At 45.5% G+C, this 24,875-nt stretch overlaps 1 protein-coding gene across 1 annotated transcript in view; it reads right to left on the reverse strand.

Moving 5' to 3' along the window:
• RRP15 (ribosomal RNA processing 15 homolog) overlaps positions 1-13,185 on the reverse strand; it is a 46,275-nt gene extending 33,090 nt beyond the window's left edge. Inside the window, exons 1-2 of the mRNA XM_075595589.1 lie at positions 13,060-13,185; positions 1,705-1,964 (exon numbers count right to left, since the gene is read on the reverse strand). Coding sequence (XP_075451704.1) covers positions 1,705-1,964; positions 13,060-13,102 — 303 coding nt within the window. The 5' untranslated portion in view covers positions 13,103-13,185. The remainder of the gene's footprint in view (positions 1-1,704; positions 1,965-13,059) is intronic.
• Positions 13,186-24,875: the final 11,690 nt, after the last annotated feature.

A 24,875-nucleotide genomic window follows, 5' to 3' on the forward strand; every position in this document is an offset into this window, starting at 1 on the left:
TGAAGCTGGCCAAAATGCCTTTTGCAAAACGAAGGAGTTCCTTCCTGCAAATGTAATGCCATCGCTAATAATGCCAAATTAGAAAGCTTTAAGCTAAATATTGCCAGTCAGCGTAACATGGCATGCGCCCTCTTCATTGCGTCTGCATAAAGCGAACCTAGCCATCCTAGAGGACTTCACCAGCGCACCTAGCAACTTGAGATATTCTCACATTACCATAGTAAGCGAGATGTGCGCATGGCTTGGCGAACCCCATGCCAACTCCGACCCTGCTACAACTTTTTTTGCAGCTCAAAAGAGACAAATTTTTGCCGTGTTCGCAATATTGTACAAAAAAACACTCTCACATCTCTAGCTAGCATAACTCTTTTACCGACACAAGAACCTCCAATTCACAGTTGTATATACATTGCTGTACATTTCAGGCACCATTCAACAACAGAGTGGTTAAAGAGAAGAGAGCAAATGCTTTCTATACCGGTCTAGTAAGCACAGCATTACGTGGCAATAGGCCTGAACAGGTTCTCTTGCGTTCATGACCACATTTCTGAATTAAAAACAAAGCGCTTTCCTGGTCTTAAATTACAAAATGACAGTCCCTATACTAGTTCTGCCTCCTTTCACAGATACACCTATTTTCCTAGGATTGTTTTGTCTCCTTTACAGAACACATGAAGTAATGTCCCTCAGTTTCTACTCCTTAAAAAGTTTTTTTTTTTTTAAAAGTTCTCTCTTTAGGAAAAGTTTACCAGCTTCATTTAGAGTTAATAGTTTTCTAGCCGTGGTAATCTTATAATACAGCTGCACTGCACAAAACACTCTTTCATGGACTGTACCTTTATAATGCTGGGCAGACGTGCTATGAATTTATGACCAAGCTTTGGCTTTTCATCAAAAATTACTACATTTTAACCATGTACTGTAACTTCACAATAAACCACATAGGATTGGCTTACTTATTGAGTGTGCAGCAGGATTAGATATCCATAGAAAACTCATAATATATAATATATATATATATATATATATAAAATGATATATACACATACTCTGAGGCTACGGTTTGTGGTTTTAGGACACCACCAATTCTGCCTCCTTTGCTTTCTCCAACTATAAATACCTACTGCAGTATAAGCGATTCACAGAAAGGAAGATATAAATGGGCAGATGATGACCTCGGGAATTAAATTATATTTTCCAAAGCGGGGGAAACCGGACGTGTTCTCAAAATGTCTTTTCTGTGGGAAATTCTATTATAGTGCCAACACCATCAACGCGTTTTAAAGGCCCGAGTTTAGCTTCAGGTCATAGCGTTCATTGATCTTCTCACAGCGAAGCTCATCTATTTATATTGCTGATGCTACATGGGGGCACATCCACTATGCAATTTTGGCATCACCTCATATGTCTTATTTCCCCTTTTTCAGTTCTAGGTCAACCCCAGCTTTTATTGGCCAATAACTGCGTGACAGCTTTTGTTTGATCCAACATATTTTACTGAACAATGGGCAGCTACCACCAAACATTTTCCTTTAGATCAAAATCACATTTTTGGCCTGGTTTAAAATAAGTAAAAAAAAAGTATTTCCACCGTGCTGCCATTTCCCACTAACACACGGCTTAAATGAAACATCTCGCCGCCTCCTTTTGAAGAGGCAGCCAACACGGTAACTCGCTCACTAAGTGGTTGCCTGTGGAACACACCTGTTTCTTCTTTTCCAGCTTCTCCTCTTTTTCCTTTTCTTTCTCCTTCGCTACGGCCTTGCTTTTCACCAGTATGGTAGACTTGCTCGCCAAGAGCTTCTTGTTGAGAATTTTGGCCATGGCATCAGCCCAGCCGGCGCTTGGATCCGCACTAGTTTCCGCCTCATTTTCATTCTTGGGGACATCTGCCTCATTATCGCTGTCTGCATCGCCACTGGAAGAAAAGCTTGCGTCTGCTAAATCTGAGCTTCCTTCAGAACCTGAAAGAGCAGAATAAGAATAATAAAAAATAAAAAAAAATGGAGGTACTTTCCAAGTCTTCTGCAATATACATTACTTTTAATACATTTAGGCATTCAGGATTTCCACACCAGTTTTCCATATGTCACGCCGTAAAAATGAGTTACCAACATCAAATGTATTCGAGCTTAGCATCTCTCTGCCAAGTAGATGATCCTTTGTGCCAAACTCCATTACTATTGTTAAGAATGGGGAAAAATAAATAAATATATACATACATATATATCAGGCACAGAAAAAGATTAGTCTCCTCTTTCTTCAAACATCAAACAAATTAACTACTGTACGCAATCCAGAATCTTCTCTGATGACGAACCAATAAAGCTGTTGATTTTCCTAGAACCTTCTGCTTCTCCACCAGGGGAGGCTAATATGACCATCTTGGCAAGTAAACAAACAGATATAGGGCAGGCAAGGATTTTACAGAAGGGAGGGGAGGGGTGGGGGGTGAGGGAAAGGATTTTCCAGACAAGAAGAAAAACATTAACCCTTTCAGTACTGAACAGACCTGCACCGCATTGCAATTTAACGTGTTGCATACCTGCTCCACCAAAGGGGTTTATAACCACTGAAGTGCCAAAACTGCCCACCACACCCTGCTAACACTGTACCCGGGACAGAAACTCTATTACTCAGATCAAACTACATTGCAGAATCTCCCAACTGATTATTTAGCTTTGGAGAAAATAAAAAAACAAAAAAACAAACATTGTGAGCTGTCATAGCTATTTTTTCCCTACGGTACACATGTGTATTATTATTAAATCCTTGTGAAGGTGTCTAAACAGTATTTACCATAGGAAGTTAAAACAAAACACATATGGTTAATAAAGCTGAATTCAAAGTCATCTACAGATAATGTGTATGTTGTCCATTAAAAAAAACAAAACAACAAAGTGCCATAATACAAAATCCAGGACTGTTAATGGCCATCACTCACCACATATAGCATGTTCCCCTAGAAACTTTCCCCTTCTCACAGGGCCTCTGTCATTGCAACACTATTAACCCCCGCAGATAAGAAGCTTATGGAAGGCTTCCCAATCATTAAACCCCATGGTTGACAGTTTGCCTAATTAGGAATAAAAATGCAACACTGACATCTAGTGTTGAGATTGTGAAGTGGTCCCTGCAGGTAAAGACAGTCTCTCAAACAAAAATATATCCGAATTATCTGGTACACTTCAATAAATTGTACCCCAAGAAACAGCATCACACTTGCTCTGACACCTATAAACAAACGCTACAATGCCGAGCTATTTCAGTACTATAAACACAACTGCAGATGTTGACTGCTGCTGTTTTCTGCGGTGTTGTGTATATATACAAGACTAGAGCATATACTTTACCTACCCCACAATAATGACAAAACATTACAACACAGTCACGTACAGTATGTGTTTCTTTACAGAATGGACTCATTTCTCAACAAGGATTTGGGGTATGCTGGGTATATTCTACACGATTCAGCAATCATTTAAAAAAAAAAAAAAAAATCAGCCCAGACGTGAATGTGCCCACAGGTATTTTTTATTTGCGGTACGGGGTTGTCACTTTTATGCTCACCAGAACTTATTATATTCTAGTTGTAGCCACTTCCAGCTTCACATTGCAGAGCCAGTATAACCAACATCCCCCTGAAGGGACCCAAAAGGACAAAACAGCTGAGTGGGTTTACTGGCTACGCAATTTAATCCAGGCTGTGCTGAAAACCTGTGTAATCTAGCAGGCATAAGCGTATAGGGTCCACGTTAAAATGGATAAGAAGCAAAAAAAAAAGTGACACTGTGCTCATTTGCATGTCATTACCAGAATTCCTGGCAGCAGACCAATTGTTAGGTTAATATTTACAAGTTCTGTGAATGCCAGGTCTAAGCACACTTTGAAATATATACATGTAGAATACTGGGACTGTAATAATAATGGCAGGGAATATGAAGTATTTTGATCAACCGTGGCTATTTCTACTGAACAAACCAAAAGAAGGGATGTCCAGAGCGGGCAATAAATTGATCATGCACTTTGCAACTGCCATGAGGTGCGAGACCGCAGCATTGTGGAACCAGAGCACAATTCCATCCACCGAAAAAATTCGGAACAGAATTTGGTTTGTATGTCAGATGGAAAAGTTGACAAGTTTGGTCAACGACACTGGCCCAAATTTCCAAAAGGTCTGGCTACCGTGGTTAGCACAGACAGATATTCAGGGGGTGAGCAATGCCACGATATGGCTATGATAAGGTTAGGTGAGTTCTCCTATAATTAAACGCAAACAGAAGAGGAATTAACTAAAAATAGACTAGGCCCCCTCACAGAAACCTCTAGGACCTCCGTGGTAAATTAAGTCAAATTTTTAAGGATATCAGGTCAACGACACTGAAAAATGACAGAACCCCCCCCACCCCTCCTCCTCCTGTGAGTTTTATGTTGTGAGTAATATGTTGTTAATGCAAAAAATGTTGGAATAACCACAAAATGGAGGAAATTGAATGCAAAATAATTTATTGTAATAACATGTACTGCAAACAAAAAACAATAAACTTCAAGATATATATATATAGATTATTATATATAATATATATATATATATATATATATTTTAAAAAAAGACAACATAGTGTTTATGAGAGGTCAAGACCCTCCTTGCATCTGTACTGATATACAAAGAGGGCATAATTGAGGGGTATCACTGATGGTGAAATGTGTAGTTGAGAAGGCTAGGGAAGATATCCAGATCCTGGGCTGTCAGCCCCAAAGAAAACCAACACTTGATATCCCGTGCGTCACAGGGAGAGGTGACAAACAGGTCACAACTTAGTTGGGGGACTTAATTAATAATGAGGATATCATGTGATGACACCTATTCATTCTAATAGGTAAATATTTGCCATTGTTGCAATAACACAAATCAAATCACAACACACCTCATCATTAAGGGGCGACTAAGATAGATCTGTTGCTCATGCAAAAATAGATGCTAGGCTGTCAAAATGTATATGTAGGCATTTATGGAAAGTACAGACAACCGTGAAGATGGTGTCTGTAAGAATGAGAGAAATTAAGATGAGGTCTTTCATATATTTAGGCAGACTTTAAACATCAAGAATTTTTTTTTCTTTCTTCCAAGTCGTAAAACTGCCCACCTAGTAGCTGATTTACGACAGGAGTGTATTAACCCTGGTTGTATATCTAAGTCACGTGCTCACTTGTGTGCTGTCTGTGACAGATGGAATATTGGGACAGATTGAGGGGAGATATTGTTCATTTGAGGTACCTTTGCGAATATGAAAAGTAGGCCAGCTTGAGAGCTGTTTGTAAAACCTTGTCCCATATGCAGGTCACATGCTCACAGGTGTGCCGTACGTGACAGGGACTTAATCACGTTTGTCAAAGAAAACACAATAAGTGGGTCTGCAGAAGACAATACTTTCATTGCTTTACTTGTGTTGATAAAAATCTCTCCCCTCTCTGGATAAATATCCACTACTAATATACTGTTTTGACAGAAAAGGTACAAAACTTCTTCCATATACTAAACAGGCGTCCGTCCCCTGATCGTTGACCCATAGCACACCACATTTTATACAGAGCAGGCAGGGTGTATTTTTATATAAATTAGATTATTTTGGTAACAATACCTAAATAAAAATTAAATGCAATTTTTGCTTTACTTAGTCCAAAAGATATAAAAACAGAGCATCAGTAACGCCAAAAGCCTATTTACAGATCAAGAAACCATTAAGGCCCAGTAATGATAATATCATGAGATATTAAGTAGTTTAATCAACCTAACCCACTTGAGGTTAATGGTGGTTACAAATGGTTTTAAAAATACAAAAATTGTTTTATGGCCTGATGAACTGCTGTCCATGCCTAGTTGTGTGTGTTGATCTAGGGTTAAGGACATCTAGCTTTGCAAGTGGGGAGATTGAAATATGGCTGGCCTGCGCTCCTCCAAAATGGGCTAAAATATACTAGTGACATTATTACATTTAGAACCTAAGTGATTAACAAAAGGAGTCATTTGGTTGCATCTTTTGTTCAAAACATGATTCAAGCCTGTCAACCTCAAAGTAGACTGTTTAGCAGGTACCTACACTGAATATATGCAATTTCTTGTTTTCCTATGCTAAATGGAGTTTAGCTTGAAGAGGTTGCATTTGAATTATGAAGCCTGTTTCTATTAAGGCCTCGGCCATGTTATATGCTTGCTGAAGCGTGCTCCCGCTCAGCACTGAGCCCCTACAGCCGCAATTAGAGCGGCTTTAGTAGGGGCTCGTCTACGCTTCCGCAAGCGCGCGGAAGCGTAGGTCTTAACAGATTTTAAAATTCCCCCGCTTGCCGGCGCAACAGGCCGGTCACGTGAGCGGTTCGCCCAATGAGGGCGAACCAGCTCCGTGACGCCACTGGCCCGCCCCCTGACGGCGCGCAGGGCAAGCAACCGAAAGGCCAGGGAAAGCACCCGCTTTCCCTGAGCCTCAGCGCGCCAGCGGTAAGCATGTCCGAGGCCTAAGGGAGTGTCCATGCTGGAACACGCGAGATCTCAATTTCCACACAAGACCCTTAAGAAAAGATCTGATCAATGTTATACGATAACCTAAGTTAGATTGTGTCTTGTTTGATCCTTTTATTTTAAGAAACAGTCTGGATTTTTATATTATATTGTATGTTTTTGTAATTAATCAATTTCTGTAACGCAAGCACTGTACTTTTTTTTGTATATTAAAGCTACATTAATAAGTCATTCTTCAGGGTTTGATTTGAACAATTGCACGCTTTGTAGAGTAATTAACATTTTCGGACATTTTCCTACAACAGGTTTGAGTGCGTTACGTGCATAGTTTTCATAATAAACAAAGACCAAAGGCTCTGTACGCATTTTTATTTAACCCTTTGGTGGTGGCCGCGGATTAAAGAGAGATTGTGGGTAGATATAGGTGGTACCCCTGTACCGACCTCCAGCCGGCGGTCCGTTATCCATCGCCAAATAATGCGTTCAGATGCATGCATCAGATGTCGAGACGGATTATCCAACACTCACCGCCGCGGATTACCGAGGAGACCGCCTGTATTACTTAATCGAGATACATTGCGTAGGTAAAAGGCGAGCCAGCTAGTTAGCGGTGGGTATTAACCCTTGTGACACAGGCAAGTCACATGCTCACAGGTACGCGACAGGCCCACAAATTGTCTGAAACATCTGCTGCAAAATGTAAGAAAAAAATAATAAATATATAGTCCCAAAATATCACATGGTTCACAGTGCCAGCTAAAATGTTTTCACTACAATTTAAGTCACAGATTAACAACCCGTTTAATATTTAATAATGCAGCTAAGGGACAATTTCCGAACTAGCGTCATAAAAAGTTGCTTAGTGCGCAAACAAATAGTATGCATGTGCTAATCTCTTCGCATGTGTTGTGCAAGTATTGCTCGTGGAGATTAACCAACTAGTTGATGAAAACGAAGAACCTATTTATGCATAAAATAGGTCAAACATCCTGTCACCATGTTTGACATTTCAACCCCTAACAGATGTCAAGCAACATGCAGTACTACTCTATTTCCCAGCCAATGCCAACAACATTTGACAAATTTCAGCCATCACGGACTATAAAAATATACAAATTTATTATAAACCTGCTCTTTTCATTTTACTCACATATCATCACTGTGACATTATCCAAGAGTTTTCTGACATAGAAATGCTGATACCACAATCATTTCCTAAGAACCAGTTGTAAGTTTGTTGTTTGATTGCACTAGTAATGGTAAGAGATTCCTAATCCACAGGGCTCAATAGATTTCACTTACCTCCACTAATCCACGAAAAGCCTCACTTCTCCACCTCAGCACTAGAAAGGTCACATGTGCAGACCAACATTCATGACAGCGGTGTCAGTTGCCGCTTTGCTACCCAAAGTCTGGTCCCACAATGCCTTGCCTAGGGCAAAGCATTGTGGGGCACTTTGTCTGAAAGCAGTGTTGTGAGTGACAGTTATACATCCAATGATGTCTTTCTACAAAACGTGCTCTTCCCTCAGGCCAAGGCACCAACGTATAAAAGAATCAAGCTAAATTCTCCAATTTTCCAAGCCATGCTAACCACTTTAACATTGTAACTGCTATGTCATTCTTTCCTGTTGGGTATGATCCCTACTAAAAGCCTATGGTATAAGCCATGACACGTGTCTGAGAGAGCTAGTTTAGGACGTTGATCCTAAAGTTATTGAAAAACAAAAAGAAAAATAGGGGGGGTGGGAGGGTTAAGGATACTGAGAGTTTTTGGAAGGAAAAATAAAAAACAAAAATTGTGTGCGTTTGCCTTTTACGACTTCACAGTAAAAACTCATGCAAGCCATATTGGCTATGCAATGCAAAAATTTAGTTCAGGGGTAGCCAACTGAAGGCCTCAAGCCCCCGCCCCAACAGGTCAGGCTTTCAGGATATTCCTGCTTCAGCAAAAGGTGGCTCAATCAGAGGGTCAGTCGAAGACTGCACCACCTGTGCAGAAGCAGAGATAGCCTGAAAACCTGACCTGTTGGTTGGCCCTTGAGGACTGCAGTTGGCAATCCTTGGTTTACTCAAACAATTTAAAGACATGTCATCCAAAACATGTACAAGAAAAATAAAACCGAACGTAATAGTACTTGGCATCTGCTTCTAATATTTGAAATAACCCTTATTTAATATGAAACGGCCTTGTAGAACCGTACCAACATGTATATCAACACCAAATGTGCAAATGGCAGCAAAAATATTTCCACTTGAGATCCCACCGGCACAGGGAAATTGTTACCTTACATTGTATTGATATGATTTTGCAGCGCTGCATGTGTTATACTTTAGTCCATAATGCAAAGCAGAGTTCCGTTGCAAAATGCAAGCAGTGATCAGACGATGTAAATGTTGTTCTCGGTTACATTGCGTGCCAAGTACTAGGTGGCCACCAAACAGTAATGGTTAAACTAAAATGTTATCACTGCTTCGAACCTGCAAACAACCTAAAAGAAGTTGAGTTCTCAGAAAATATATGGAAGGCATACCTTGTAAATCGGTCCCATTGTCAAATGAAGTATTGTGTAATTATATGGCTATCTGATCCCCTTCACTTTACAGCCACTGGGAGATATGATAGAGGGTTCTGGTCAGTAGGAAGTACAAATATACACTAGCAAAAGCAGCTTCAACGTTATTGCTCCGCAGTTTTTCCCCAGACAATTATTTGAGCCTTACAGTAGGTCACAAACATGTGCAAAATGAAGTGGCAACACCAATGCAAAAATATCACAGGGACATCAAAGGGCTGACTCAGGTGTACACACACACACACACACACACACACACACACACACACACACACACACACACACACACACACACACACACACTCCAAAGTGCTTTAGGTAACCTAAAGAACATGGAGGCACAGTGCACCAAAAATATGAATATGGATTTGTGCGTGAGCTATTTCTGGCATCATATTCTTTAAATAAAAACAAAAAGAACATCATGCAACTGATAAAACAAATCCAGACCACCAAGTTGCTAAAATGTGATACTGTCCCGCAGTGCAATACAATGATCCGCCGGTTATGATATAAAAGTGTACACGACTTATAAACAGAAAAGGAGGACTTACAAAATAAATCAAAGAAAAAATAAACTATAAATCTGTACAGAGAACAAAAAGTGTTACCCTGGGTTTGTAAATAAAGTAGAAGTACTCTTACACCCAAGTACCATCACTGACTGACCTCTGCTTGCAACTCAGTGACCAGTGACCTAGAATGGAATGTGATGTCCATCAGCGACAGAACTTCTAGGTCAGCGGTATCCAACCTTTTTTACATTGTGCACCCCCTTGCTAGAAAATATTTGTTCCGCGATCCCCCTATTAATAAATCTTATTGCTTCTTACCAGACTATTGCTTGCGAAACTTTGTGACATATCCCATGCAGTAGTATAATGTCCTGAGCTCGTGGGGGCAATACACACTTAGCACCGCAAACTGCACCTGTGTGTGCAGACAGCATGGGGGTATAGCTGTCAATCAATACGAGAGCTTCCAAAGTCACGTCACACAATGCCTTGCTGCTGTGGATGCAAAGCATTGTGGGGACCAACTTTGGAAGCTCCTGCTCTATCCCACCCAGGCTATCCCACCCAGGCTAAGGTGAAGTTGAGGGCCTTACCAAGTGCACAGTCCCTGCGATCGACCATTAAATATTTTGGGGGGCAAACCCGATCTTGGGAACCACTGTTCAAGGCAACTCGAGGCTTTAAAACATCTAAGCCTGCAATTGCGCTCTCCCGCTTGTGTGCGTGCCAGCGTGCCAACCTCAAATTGGCTAATGCATATGAGGCCGCTCCGTGTGCGCACGACGGAGCAACCGCGATTTGAAGACACAAACATTTTTTGTTTTTTCACGTCAGCATCACGTGAGCTGGTTCAGCCAATGAGGGCGAACCAGCTTCGTGACACGTCCACCACGCGCCCGCATCGCCGCCAGCACTATGAGCAGGGATCGCTTCTGCTCCAACCGCGCTGCAAGGTAAGCGTTCGCACTCTCGCAAACGGAGTGTATGAGCTCTGCCTAAAACAGAATGCAGCTGCTACAAGGTATTTTAAGGATCAAGAGATACTTTACAATTAAAGCAGCAGAACATGTAGCACTGTGCAGTTTAAAAAAAAATAAAAAATGTGTTACAGGATTGAATCAGTGGGTCCCCGGAGATGAACTGAGTTAATTTCAGCTTTTGGGACCTCCTGCTTCGGGAGATACTTACCTCTGTAAGGGGTGCCAGTATCTGCAGTCATGGAAGTTATATATCTAACTAAATGGCAGCGGTTAAATGTTCCGCGTCACATGTGCCAATAGGAAGCCATGTAAGAAGTGGTATGCTGCACACCAAATGAAGAATATATACATACAATTTACCGGTGCTGCTGGTTCAGGGGGTACCTGTCATGGTAATCCAGATCTGAGCTAATGAAAAGGAGATCCAACGCACTAACTCAGCAAATCCGTAGTGCGCTGGATCTCCTTTTCATTAGCTCCAATAGGAAGCCGTGACATCACCCCTTGCGGCTTCCCACTGGCCGGCGTGACCTGGACATTTACAATTTAGACACAGAGATACAGGCAGCACATACGGCGCGGTAAGCATCTCTGGAAACAAGGGGTCACCAGAGCTAAAATTAACACTGTTCAGCTTCGGATACCCCCTGCTTCAAACCTGCAATACAAATAAAAAAAAAAATTATTTATATTTGCTGCTTTAAAATATGAGTAAGACTTTTTTTTTTTATAGAAATAAAGCAATTCTGAAACAAAAGGCATATTCAAAATAAATAAAAGCCCCGGTTAAACAGAATTATAGCGTTACAATTAAAAATTTTCATGTATTGCTTAGTTGAAAATCTAGTTTGTTTTTCTTTTTAGGGGACCCCGAAAAGAAGACTACAGTATATAATAAACACACAGATATCCAGTAAGCTCATATAAACCCCAAAAAACACACACACACACACACACACACACACACACACACACACACACACACACACACCCCCCCCCCCCCCCCCTATATATAGTATAGTAGTAGTATATAATAACCAATTCCTTTTTTAGCCACTTTGGAACCAAAACAACAGATAGAGGGGAAGTTCTAAATACAAGGTGCCCATCACATGATGAGGAAGTCTGAGTAATCCCAATTTTTTGTCAACTATGTTTATTGAAACAGTATTAAAATTACTTATACCATTATGAATCCTATGAAAAATAAATACTTTCTTATTTTCAAAACCTCCCGTGAAATGTATTAGGATAATGGTCTTACGGTGCTTGGATAATGAAGGCAAGATGAGTGCTATTCAAAAGAACAAGAACAGTTAGTAAATGAGTCTGACAATCCTTATGTCTACAGGCAGATTGTCAGTCTCACCATAAAAAATATTAGGTATTATGGAACATTTACAATAACATCGAATTACCAGAGAAACATTAGGTTTAAAAGAATAATCATACTTGTAGGTTATTGGCACCTTTATCAAATATCATACAATTAACCCTCTCACTATGGAGAAAAGACACTGTACATAAGTATAGGTTTTCCAATAGAAGAAACACTGTAAAATAATGTAATCTTCCAATATTACATAATGCATATTTAACATGTTTAAAAACGGACACCGAGGCCCTAATCAAAGCATCTCCAAAGATGCCCAAGACAAAGTCCCTTATTTTCCTGTAAGGGACACGGCAACTGTACCAGTGATTCATGTGGTCCAGGTTTATGATCGAGAAAGGGAATACAGCATGGTGACCAGTCGTTTTAATTAGAGTTTACAACAGTAGTCATCGTGTTTGCCTTTTGACATATCTAGCACTGTAACCCCTTTGCTTCCAAAGGGACCAGCATGCATTGCTCTGCCCTGTGTTACTGGGCCCGCTGGCAGTGAAAAGGTTAATTGTAGTAATTCATCTATTAGGAGCAATATATATTTTATGATTTAAAAAATTATAATATATATATATATATATATATATATACACACACTAGTTATGAAATCATGTTGTCATGCTTGTGTTAAACCGATCACTGGTAGAAAAAAACTTATCTTCAGAGCATTAAAGCGATGACAGCAATGCCAATTTGGGGGAACAATTGTTCCCCAGTTTCCCTTAGATGCACGCACCGAGTGACACCAGGATTTTTCTATGTATGCTGAGCAGTGGGTTCCTTTATGTTTAGTTTAATGCAAATCCAATTACAGAGCAGACAAAAAACAATGCACATTAAATAAGTCTTAAAGCCCTTTATGTAACTTGCACCATTGCGATGCAGCAGCAACTCACACCCATCAATACACCACCCGGAGAACCCCACCTATCCTGCAGGACTCTGCATCCCATTCTCTGACCCTACACAGCGTGACGGGAATCTTTCAGGGGGAACGGGCCTGCAGAGGTACTAACATGTCTTAAACCCCTTATGGCAACCCCAGGAGGCGCCACTTCGCAGTTACATCCTCTTCATCTCTTACTTGCGAGCTCTGGCTGCTCCATAGCGGGCTCTGGCTGCTCCATATCGGCTTCACCGTCTACACACCGGCTCCACGTGTTTGCGGGCTCAAACACTTCCGGATTGGGCGGGGAAAGCCGCGTGACGAAGATTCCTGTCTGGACAGGAAACCCCCTATCAGCGAGCGTGTAATTCTGAAGCCGCCGGGTGTCCATCTTTGAGTTGGGTTTTTCAGAATTTTTGCCAGTCGCCATCTTGTGGTTGGCGGCTTTTCTACAATTACTTTCCTAAAAGCAGGTGCTAAATAGTCCAGGTAAACAGAGATGGTCCGTATAATAATACTTCATTCTAGGTTTGATGGAATTGATTAATAGCTTCCAAAATTTCACAGATCAAAAAAGGTACACATGCATCTATTATATCCCCACATCATCACATGGCATATAGACACCACATCCCTGAAGTAACCCGACCCCATACCCCATCATATACCGCACACTCCAAATATACCCCACAGTCATCATATATACCCCACACTCATCATATATATATATACCCCTGCCACTACTACTAAAATAACTCACATTTGTCAGCTCCTTACAATACAATAGGTAGTCCTTCCAAATGGTACAGGGGCAGCTCCTCTTAGCTGCAGGCTGAGCCTGCTGAGAAGACGCATGTTGCTAGCTGCTGCGCGCTCTTCCCCTGCGACCGCCGGCAATGGTGATAGGCTGAGCATGTCGTGAGGCCACGCGCCCTGTCTATTAGCGTCCCCGAAGATTCTGATTGGCCTGTGGTTGCAGGAAAGAGCGTGCAGCAGTAACCGGTACAGTGCCGACCAAATCGGTACAGTTGGAGGGTCTGTAGATGGATATACTATTTGGGTGCACAAACCCCACTGGGACTGAATGAGGGTTTTTGCGTTCACGGCTTTTTAAAATAAATGTGCTGCATTTAGCATTAAAATTGTTTTTATCTTTCACTTTTATTGGTGGTACATCCGCACATTGAGCCCGGTTTACCCAGGAAGAAGCACAGCAAGGGCGAAACGTGCGTTGGGTCAGCGTGGGGAGAGCAGAGGTCTTGGACAAGCACTTACTGCATATGCTGATGTGGACTGAAGATTAAGAGCTGTAACTATTGTTGTATTTGAGCCAACTCGGCCTGCTTTGTATAGCAGTCGTTGGCTATTTTGTGACCATATTTTATCTCTTTTTACAGTATATGTGATGGGAATTAAGTTCTTTATTTGTGGACCTGATGTTTTTCACTGTGACAGCTACTCATTTGACATATGTATATAGCATAAGGGTCTGCCTGGTTCCCTTTGTGATTTGCAAACTGTAGAGGGAGAAAGGGGGTGGCCCGGTATTAAAGGGGTTGCACCCCATATGGCCATCCCCTGACCTCACCAGGGAGACAAGGGGTTAACTGGACTGCGGTCCAGGTATGTGGTTTGCACCTTGTTATATCATGAAAATGTATGTTCCCCTGTTCCCATGTTTTATTATTATGTCAGTGTCTGCACCACACATACACTGGGATCCATCCGGGAGAGCAGGGGTTAATAGTTATTTAGTGATTATAGCCCTTTGTGTAATTTTCCCTCCTTTTCAGGCACCATTTTGCAGGGTCCAATAGGCCGCCATTGAGGCTCCATTCATTTCAATGGCGGATCTAGCTGTTTTGGACCTGTTTCCCTCGAAGACCAGCAGGTGGCGACCGAGAGGAGGAGCGGCGGTTTCCCATTGTAAGTCAGTGGGCTCATTGACTTCAATGGAGATTCCTCGATGGCGCTTTCCAGGAACGAGTTGGCTGCCGTCCAAACCGCAAAACCGGAAAGCGGATACTTTGTCTGAAAAAGAGCTTTGATCACTGATTAGTCAAGTTCAACGTTAAGTGGCGTGGGAATCTCAGGTTCTAGGGCACCCAGAAATAAAATTCTTTTTGCCCCTAGTTCCTAGGTCCTCCCTCACTCGACCACCACCGGGTCCCCGAATCCAGGACCCCCAGAGAAGGTCGTGCTGAGAAGAGCGGGTCGCGCCATAGGTTCCAATGGCGGCAGCAGAAGCAGCCCAAGAAAACGACTAAGTCAGAAAAGCTACAAACCATAAGCCCATATCTCTGGTTCTGGAGGGTCCAGAGGGCCAGGGTTTGGGGTACCTGTAGTCACTGCTCCGGCATGACTGCAGAACCATCCTTGACCCTCTCTGACCAACCCGACTTAGTATGGACCACCTTAAAGGTTCGGGAGTTTTTCCCATAGACTTCAATGGCGGCCAGTTCCCATTGACCGGCTACGGCGGAGAAACCCCATAGGCTTCAACGGCGGCGATGTACCGTTGAAAGTCTATGGCGGCGGATTCCCATAGCCGCCAATGGCGGCGGTTTCCCATTGAAAGTCTATGGCGGCGGAGCCCGTTGTTTTCAATGGGGATTTAGTGAAAAAACGTGATTTAATTTACAGCGGAGATTTTTGTATTAAAATGAGAAACGGTTTAAGTTGTATTTGTGTATCTTCGGTTCTGAAGGTCCCAGCGGGCTGAAACTTGGGCCATATGGTGTCCCAGTTCCGGCATTGAGAACTGGGCAGTTTGGACACACTGAACCCAACAGAACCGGATATTTTAATATGTTTGTGTTTCACATATAATGTTGTATCCCAAGGCAGGGATAAAATCCTGCAGAGATTCCTTTGCACAAAGGGAAGCAGATGGTCAGAGGGGCGACCCAATGTGTAGAGACTAAGTGCTGTTCAAAGGATTTTGCCACCCTCACTGTTTACCTGAGGGCGGCAACGCCTCAATCTAGAGGGGTCTGTGAGTGTCATATTTTACACCTACCAACAAAGGGTATCCTGCCAGATATTCCATTTGGCAGACTGGCCGGCGTCCCTGATGTAAATGTGGGGCTACAGAAATGAGACCCCCAGGGTCCTAGTGCGCATGAGCTACCTAGCTGTGGGCATGGCTTAAAATGTGTTCCCACGTTAAAGATTGGATACAGGTAATTGTTATCCAATAGCCTGTACTCAATGTTAAGGATAGGGTTACAAAGATATATAAACTGTGGTAACCCCTATATCCATTGTCTTCAAATACCATCTTGATTGTTACCTGATTGCTGGAGAATTGCTATCTGATACTTCTCATCCCCCAACCCTAAGTAAGTGTTACCTTCTTGCCTGTTAATTGTATTACATGTTGTATTCACCTATTTAAGGAATAAATATACTTTATTATATCTAAGCCTCGTTCAGTTCAACCCAGTTATTTGGTGTATTATTATAGCCTGTTTCAAAGCTACCGTCACAGGCATTAATAAAACTGGTGGCAGCGGCGGGACTGAACTTAACCTAAATTACAGTGTTCTGTGGGACTCTGTCATATAGTGGGAACTCGAGAGTAATTGCGAGTTCCTGGGACTAAAGATATTGAACACACAGTAGTGCAACAGTTAACACAAGTTGTAACACCACCTCCCTGCTGTGACCATGAACCATGAGTGAAGCGGAAGGCTCATCCCACCTGAGGACCCGAACTCAGCTGAAGGACAAGTGCCGTGAATATGGACTGGCTTATGAGAACCAGGAGGTTGCAGACATGATAGCGACAATCAGTGGCTATGAAGCCCGGCTTGCAGAGCCTCAGGATACGGCTCAGCTGGCCCTTGTACAGCCGCCCGGAGATCAGGGAAGGAACCCAGTGCCGGGGCGGCAGAATCCCATTGAGGGAACAAGTGCACCTCCCGGGACCAGTGCAACAGGAGGGGCACTGGTGGCTGCGGCTACCAGTCCGTTCACCCCTGAAATGTTGGCACTGATTACTGCGTGGAGTGACAGAGGGACACCGGAGGAGCGGCTACAGTTTATCTCTATGGCAGTGAACAGACCCGCTTATTGCCCCCCTGTCCAACCCAGCAAAGATGAACTCAAACTGGACCAGCACAGTCTCACCAAGTTCGTGGAAGGCACTGACCAGATTGACAGTTTCTTAAAGAACTTTGAAACACAGTGCCGGTGGTACAAAGTGCTTCCCCAGCATAGGGTTGCACGTTTGGACCCCTTACTGTCCGGCATGGCTAAACAGACAATGATGGCGCTTCCAGAGGAGTTTGCTGATGATTATGACCACCTGAAAGAACTGTTGTTATTTCAGTACGGTTATACCCCGGAAGTCTACCGGGGTAAATTCTGGCTGGAAGACAGACCTATGTCACCTATGCGACCCGCATGGCTTTGCACGGGAAAGCTGGGTGGAGGGCTATGAGGCAAGGACTTACTAACGCCTGCTGGACCTCATCTTTCAGGAGCAGCTCATGCAGCAGTGCCCGCCGGCGGTGAGGGCTTGGGTGAACGATAAAAAGCCCAAGACTTACCAGGAGGCGGCAAGGCTAGCAGATGACTATGTGGCCAGCCGAGCCCTGATGCCCGCCAAGGTACCAGCCAAAGCGTCGGCGGCGCAAGCCAAAAAGTCTGCTAATACCCCCCAATGGACTCAGAGGCCGCCTGCGGCAGCAGTCCACCGAAGGCGGGGGAGCTCCGGCACGAGCGCCGGTGCTACAACTGCAACCGCCCTGGTCACATCAGACCAGATTGCCCGGAACCCCTGCGTTTCAACGGACCCCATCAGGGGCAACGCACCCCAGCTGCGAAGCCGGTAGCCCGCGTGCGGGTGGCTTCCACCAAGGCGACTGGACCGGTCATGGAAACAACTCCCAGCGAGTCGTCCCATGCAACGCCTGTCCCGGTTTCATCGGTGCCTACAGCCAGGAGCGGAGGACACCTCAGCGCGGACCTGCAGCAGACGGACGGCCGGAGCAGACATCTCACCCCGGTCACAGTCGGTGACCGGCAAGCAGTCGGCTTGATGGATTCAGGAGCTGCAGTGACCCTGGTCCGACCTGATATGGTCCGGCCAGAGGAATTGCTCCCAGGCCCTGGGATGCAGATCACTGTGGCCGACGGAGAGCCACGTTTCTTGCAAGTGGCAAGAATCTTTTTGGATTTGGGGGAGGGCCAGGGTGTGCGGGAGGTGGGGGTTTTACCCAGTTTGGATGCCGAAGTTCTTTTGGGCAATGATCTGGGACCGATGACCTGCACCTACGACTGGGTACCCAAGCCCGCTGCAGTGGCGGCGGTTACCCAGAGCCAGACAGCGGCCATGGCGGCGACGCCAGTCCCCCAGCCTTTGGGACCAACGTTAACGGAGGGCGCAGAGGAGCCCGGGGAGGTAAGCCAGGATCAGTTGCAACCACAGACTGACTTACTGTTCCCCCTCACCCTTCCCCATTCCCCAGACAATGACATGACTGGGGGGTGGCCAGAATTTGGAGCCCAGTTTAGGGAGGCAGTGAAGGCAGACCCTACCCTGGCCGGCGTGAGACTTCGGGCGTCCGAATCTCAGGCAGGGGAAGGCACTGAGCACTGCCTATGGCATAAGGAACTCCTGTATAGAGTAGAAGAGAACCCAGGGATAGAGAAAGGATTGACCGGTAAGCGACAGCTAGTAGTGCCCCAGGGGTACCGACAGCAACTGTTCCGGGTAGCTCACTCTATTCCGTTAGCGGGACATCAGGGGGTCAACAGAACACGAGCCCGGTTACTACAGCGCTACTACTGGCCGGGGGCATCTAGAGATATGGGCACTTTCTGCCACTCTTGTGATGCCTGCCAGCGAGTGGGTAAGGCGGGCGACCGTGTGAAGGCACCCCTGAAACCGCTACCGATAAAAGGGGAACCCTTCCAGAAAGTAGCGACCCCTTATGATTCCTAGAAAGTCAGGGAAGCGCTACATCCTCACGGTGGTGGATTTTGCCACCCGGTACCCTGAGGCGGTAGCGCTTGGCACCATAGATGCCAAGACAGTGGCAGCAGCTTTGCTGAACATTTTTTCTAGGGTAGGTTTCCCTAGTGAGATCCTAACCGATCAGGGGTCGCAGTTCATGAGTGAACTGTTACATTGTCTCTGGGATGCATGCGGTGTACAGCACCGGCGCACTACCCCTTACCATCCCCAACAAACAGATTATGTGAGAGGTTTAACGGTACCCTGAAGCAGATGCTTCGGACCTACATAGAGGCGGAGGGGAAAGACTGGAAGATCCACTTACAGCATTTGCTGTTTTCCTACCGAGAGGTACCACAGGAATCTACAGGCTTCTCCCCCTTCGAGCTACTATATGGCCGCAGGGTACGTGGACCTCTGGACCTATTCCGTGAGGGATGGGAAGGGGAGGCTACTGCTACTGATGCTTCAGTGATCCAGTATGTAGTAGATCTCCGAGACCGGTTAGAGATGCTCATGGGGGTGGCCCAGGACCACCTCAGGGCTGCTCAGATCAAGCAGAAGCAATGGTATGACCGGAATGCCCATAGCAGAGAATTCATTCCAGGACAGCAGGTGCTTGTTCTCAAACCCACTCGGGAGAACAAGTTAATGGCTGCCTGTTCGGGACCGTACCCGGTCATCCGAAAGGTGAATGAGTGCAACTACGCTGTACAGGTAGAGCCTGAGAGGCACAAGACATATCACATTAACATGTTGAAAGAGTACAAAGCACCGAGTATGGGAGCAGTGATGGCCATTTGTAGCCCACTGCTGGAGGATCCGGCGAGCAATGCTCTGCCTGATCTCCTAGGGGAGGCTAGGCAGGGAACACTGTGGAGCAGGTGGAGATAGGGGCACAGTTAAGTGCTAGGCAGAGGCCAGGGACATGCTAGCTAAGTATAGGGCCCTCTTCACTGACATACCAGGGACCACACATCTCACAAAACACCCAGTGCACACAGGGGACCTGCAGCCTCTGCATAAGCACGCTTATAGAGTGTCAGCAGAGGTCAAGACCAGTATGGAAAGGGAGATAGAGGAGATGCTGACCCTAGGGGTAATTACTCCGTCCCAGAGTCCTTGGGCAAGCCCGGTAGTTCTAGTTCCTAAGAAGGACAAGACCATCCGGTTTTGTGTGGACAACCCTTGCTCAACGCTGGGACGGTGTCAGATGCCTATCCCATGCCCCGCATGGATGAGTTACTAGATGAACTCGCGGGGGCAAAGTATCTGACCACCATGGATTTGAGCAAGGGCTATTGGCAAATCCCCCTGACCCTGGAGGCTAGGGAGAAGTCAGCATTCATCACTCCAAGTGGCCTCTATGAGTTTTTAGTGATGCCATTTGGGATGAAGAATGCCCCGGCTACCTTCCAACGCCTGGTCAATAGGTTACTGGAAGGGATGCAGAGCTATGCCAGGGCTTACTTAGATGACATTGCTGTCTAAGTAGTTCCTGGGAATCCCACTTAGGACATGTAGCTGCGGTGCTGGATAGGATCAGGGAGGCTGGGCTTACCTTGAAACCCACTAAGTGTATGGTAGGGATGGCAGAGGTCCTGTACTTAGGGCACAGGGTGGGTGGAGGGCACCTCAAACCAGAGCCAGCCAAGGTAGAAGCCATAGTTCAGTGGCCTGTTCCAAAAACAAAGGATTGCTTGGCCATCGTGTGGGCACTCAAAAAGCTCCAGCCCTATGTATATGGAAGGGCTTTCACGGTCCTCACTGACCACAACCCCCTGAGTTGGCTGCAGAGGGCATCAGGGGAGAATGCCAAGTTGCTGAGATGGAGCTTAGCGTTGCAAGAAATTGAATTTACCATTCAGCACAAAAAGGGTAGTGAAAACAGCAATGCTGATGGACTTTCACGCCAGGACTATCCCTCTGAGACTGAATTCATTAATGGTGCCAGCAGTGCCCCACTCCCCGTTAGGGCCAGTGGGCCACAGGTCACCCATTAAGAAGGGAGACAAGGGGTTAACACTCCAGCTGGAGCTCACCCTTACGAGGCGGATCAGGATCCTAAGGAGTGAGGGGATTGGTGTTGGAGGCCCCGCTGTGAGGGACCTGACTGTTTTTTGCTCCACCAGCTGCACCTGGGTACAGGAGTGCCCAGGAAGGTATACATGTGCACCAATGGTTCACACTGGGGTAGCGCTCACACACGGGTGGGACTTGCTGGGAAGGACACCAGGGGTATTGGTGCCACCGCACCCTCAGTACTTTGGGGGAACTACCATGTTTGGGTCATTGGGTGTACACTGTGGGTACAGAAGTACTGTTATTCTATGTGGTTGTTATATGTTAGTGTGTGTACAGTAAATACTAGTTATATACATTGTGTCTGTATTATTCATTACTGTGTATTGGTTCCTGTGAGGGGTTATCCCGCCCACGCTGGGATCCCCCATAGGTGGAGGAGCTGCACTGGAAAGAGAGAGAGAGCTCACCCCAGGCTCCCAGTGGCGGAGGCTTAGGCCTCCTGTGAGCAAACAGGTATAGCAGCACGCGTAGTTCCCTTAGGCATAGGGAAAGGGGGCTACATTTACAATCTTGTTTTTTTCTTATGTTATTCTTTACGGATGTGACATCTTTAATGATCTATCTCTGCCACCCAAAGTAGGAGGTTGTGCATGTGTGTGGGATGCTGGGTATGTGTGAGATGCTGGTCCAGTCATGGATGAACTTGCAGCATTGGAATGTTGTCCCTTGAAAGGAGAGGATGCTGAGGGGTCAGTTGGAAAGTGAGTTAGATAAAGGAGTTACACAGAGAAACGTGTATAAATTGACCTTGTTGCAAGCAGTTGTAAATAAATTGTTTAACGTTCCAAGTCGTGCTGTCTTCCTTCTGCCTCTCCTTGGGAATTATGGTGAAGGTGCCTGCCTGTTGTCGGGTAATTGTGATTAATTCGCGGAATTGCGGAAGGGAACCATACATTTGGCATCACAAACAGGATTAAAGGATTCCAAAGCAGGAAGTGGCTGAGGAGTACCATGGGATTTACAAATCTATACATAATAAGTATGTGTAGGGGTGTTCTGGGTTCCCCTCTGTACCTCCGCTGCAGGGCACAATCACGGGGGGTGCTGTGAGGGAGTGTCCGGAGGTTCCGCGGCAGCTCGATAGCACAGGGCGCCTGTAGAGGGAGAGGGGGTTGGCCCGGTATTAAAGGGGTTGCACCCCATATGGCCACCCCCTGACCTCACCAGGGAGGCAAGGGGTTAACTGGACTGCGGTCCAGGAATGTGGTTTACACCTTGTCATGTCAGGAAAATGTATGTTCCCCTGTTCCCATGTTTCATTATAATCCTGTATTTTAATGTTTTAAAGTGCATTTCTGTATCTTCAGTTCTGGAGGTTGTCACGGTAGCTTATGACAAGATATAATGAACACCAAATATCTGGGTTGAACTGAACGAGGCTTAGATATAATAAAATATAATTTATTCCTTAAAAAAGGTGAACACATCAATATAGTACAATTAACAGACAAGAAGGTAATACTTACTTAGGGTTGGGGAATGGAGAAGTATCAGCTAGCAATTCTCCATCAATCCGGTGACATTCCAGGTGGAATCAGAAGCACAACTAAAAACTGTAGGGCTGGCACAGTTTATATACCTGTGTAACCCTATTCTTAACATTGAATACAGACTATTGGTGAACAATTATCTGTATCCAATCCCTAACGTGGAGACACAGACTAACCCATGCCCTCCAGCTATTAGCTCATGTGTACTGGGACTCTATGGGTAGCCCCATAATTAAATCAGAGGCAACGATCAGTCTACCAAATTAAGTATCTGCATTGTTTGTAGGTGTAGACATAACACTACAAACCACTCCAGTTTGATGATTCTCCGTCCTCAGGTAACAATTAGACTGGCAGAGTCGTTTGACCAATACTTGGCTCCTAGACTTTGGGTAAACAATCAGGGCAGTTAACTTTTTGATCACCGTGCTTAGGCTACTCAGCCGGCTGCCCTTCATGACCTATTAGCCTAGCAGATGGCATCTGCAAAGGAATCTCTGCAGGATTTTATCCCTGCCTTGGGAAACAACATTAAAGGTGAAACATGGGAACAGGGGAACATACATTTTCAAGGTATAACAAGGTGCAAACCACGTCCCTGGACCGCAGTCCAGTTAACCCCTTGTCTCCCTGGTGAGGTCAGGGGATAGCCATATGGGGTGCAACCCCTTTAATACCGGGCCACCCCCTTTCTCCCTCTACACCTCCCCTTCTCAATGGGTGACCTGTGGCCCACTGGCCCTAACGGGGAGTGGGGCACTGCTGGCACCATTAATGAACTCAGTCTCAGAGGGATAGTCCTGACGTGAAAGTCCATCAGCATTGCTGTTTTCACTAGCCTTTTTGTGCTGAATAGTAAACTCGAATTCTTGTAAGGCCAAGCTCCACCTTAGCAACTTGGCATTCTCCCCTGATGCCCTCTGCAGCCAACTCAGGGGGTTGTGGTCTGTGAGGACCGTGAAAACCCTTCCATAAACGTAGGGCTGGAGTTTTTTGAGTGCCCACACAATGGCCAAGCACTCTTCCTCAATGGTGGCATAGGCCACCTCTCTGGGGAGTAGTTTTCGGCTGAGGTACACCACAGGGTGCTCTCTACCGTCGTCCCCCACTTGGCTCAACACAGCCCCAATGCCATAGTCCGAGGCATCAGTCTGTATGAGGAAATGTTTGGTATAGTCTGGGGCAGCCAGTATGGGGGCCCCAGCAAGCGCAGTTTTCAGTGCCTGGAAAGCAGTTTCACAGGCAGGAGTCCAGGTGATAAGCACAGGCAGTTGCTTCTTAGTCAAATCAGTCAGGGGTTTGGCCACGGTGCTGTACTGTGGGACAAACTTCCTATAGTACCCTGCGGTGCCCAAAAATGCCATGACCTGTTTCTTGGTTTTTGGAACAGGCCACTGAACTATGGCTTCTACCTTGGCTGGCTCTGGTTTGAGGTGCCCTCCACCTATCCTGTGCCCTAAGTACAGGACCTCTGCCATCCCTACCATACACTTATTGGGTTTCAAGGTAAGCCCAGCCTCCCTGATCCTATCTAGCACCGCAGCTACATGTCCTAAATGGGAGTCCCAGGAATTACTAAAGACAGCAATGTCATCTAAGTAAGCCCAGGCATAGCTCTGCATCCCTTCCAGTAACCTATTGACCAGGCGTTGGAAGGTAGCCGGGGCATTCTTCATCCCAAATGGCATCACCAAAAACTCATAGAGGCCACTTGGAGTGATGAATGCTGACTTCTCCCTAGCCTCCAGGGTCAGGGGGATTTGCCAATAGCCTTTTCTCAAATCCATGGTGGTCAGATACTTTGCGCCCGCGAGTTCATCCAGTAACTCATCCATGCGGGGCATGGGGTAGGCATCTGACACCGTCCTAGCGTTGAGCAAGCGGTAGTCCACACAAAACCGGGTGGTCTTGTCCTTCTTAGGGACTAGAACTACCGGGCTTGCCCAAGGACTCTGGGACGGAGTAATTACCCCTAGGGTCAGCATCTCCTCTATCTCCCTTTCCATTCTGGTCTTGACCTCTGCTGACACTCTATAAGTGTGCTTATGCAGAGGACGCAGGTCCCCTGTGAGCACTGGGTGTTTTGTGAGATGTGTGGTCCCTGGCATGTCAGTGAAGAGGGCCCCATACTTAGCTAGCATGTCCCTGGCTTCTCCCTTCTGCCTAGCACTCAACTGTGCCCCTATCTCCACCTGCTCCACAGTGTTTCCCTGCCTAGCCTCCCCTAGGAGATCAGGCAGAGCATTGCTCGCTGGATCCTCCAGCAGTGGGCTACAAATGGCCATTACTGCTCCCATACTCAGTACTCTGTACTCTTTCAACATGTTAATGTGATATGTCTTGTGCCTCTCAGGCTCTACCTGTACAACGTAGTTGCACTCATTCACCTTTCGGATAACCGGGTACGGTCCCGACCAGGCAGCCATTAACTTGTTCTCCCGAGTGGGTTTGAGAACAAGCACCTGCTGTCCTGGGAT

Source organism: Ascaphus truei, chromosome 4 (assembly GCF_040206685.1).
Source record: "Ascaphus truei isolate aAscTru1 chromosome 4, aAscTru1.hap1, whole genome shotgun sequence".
In the NCBI taxonomy this organism is placed as follows: domain Eukaryota; kingdom Metazoa; phylum Chordata; class Amphibia; order Anura; family Ascaphidae; genus Ascaphus; species Ascaphus truei.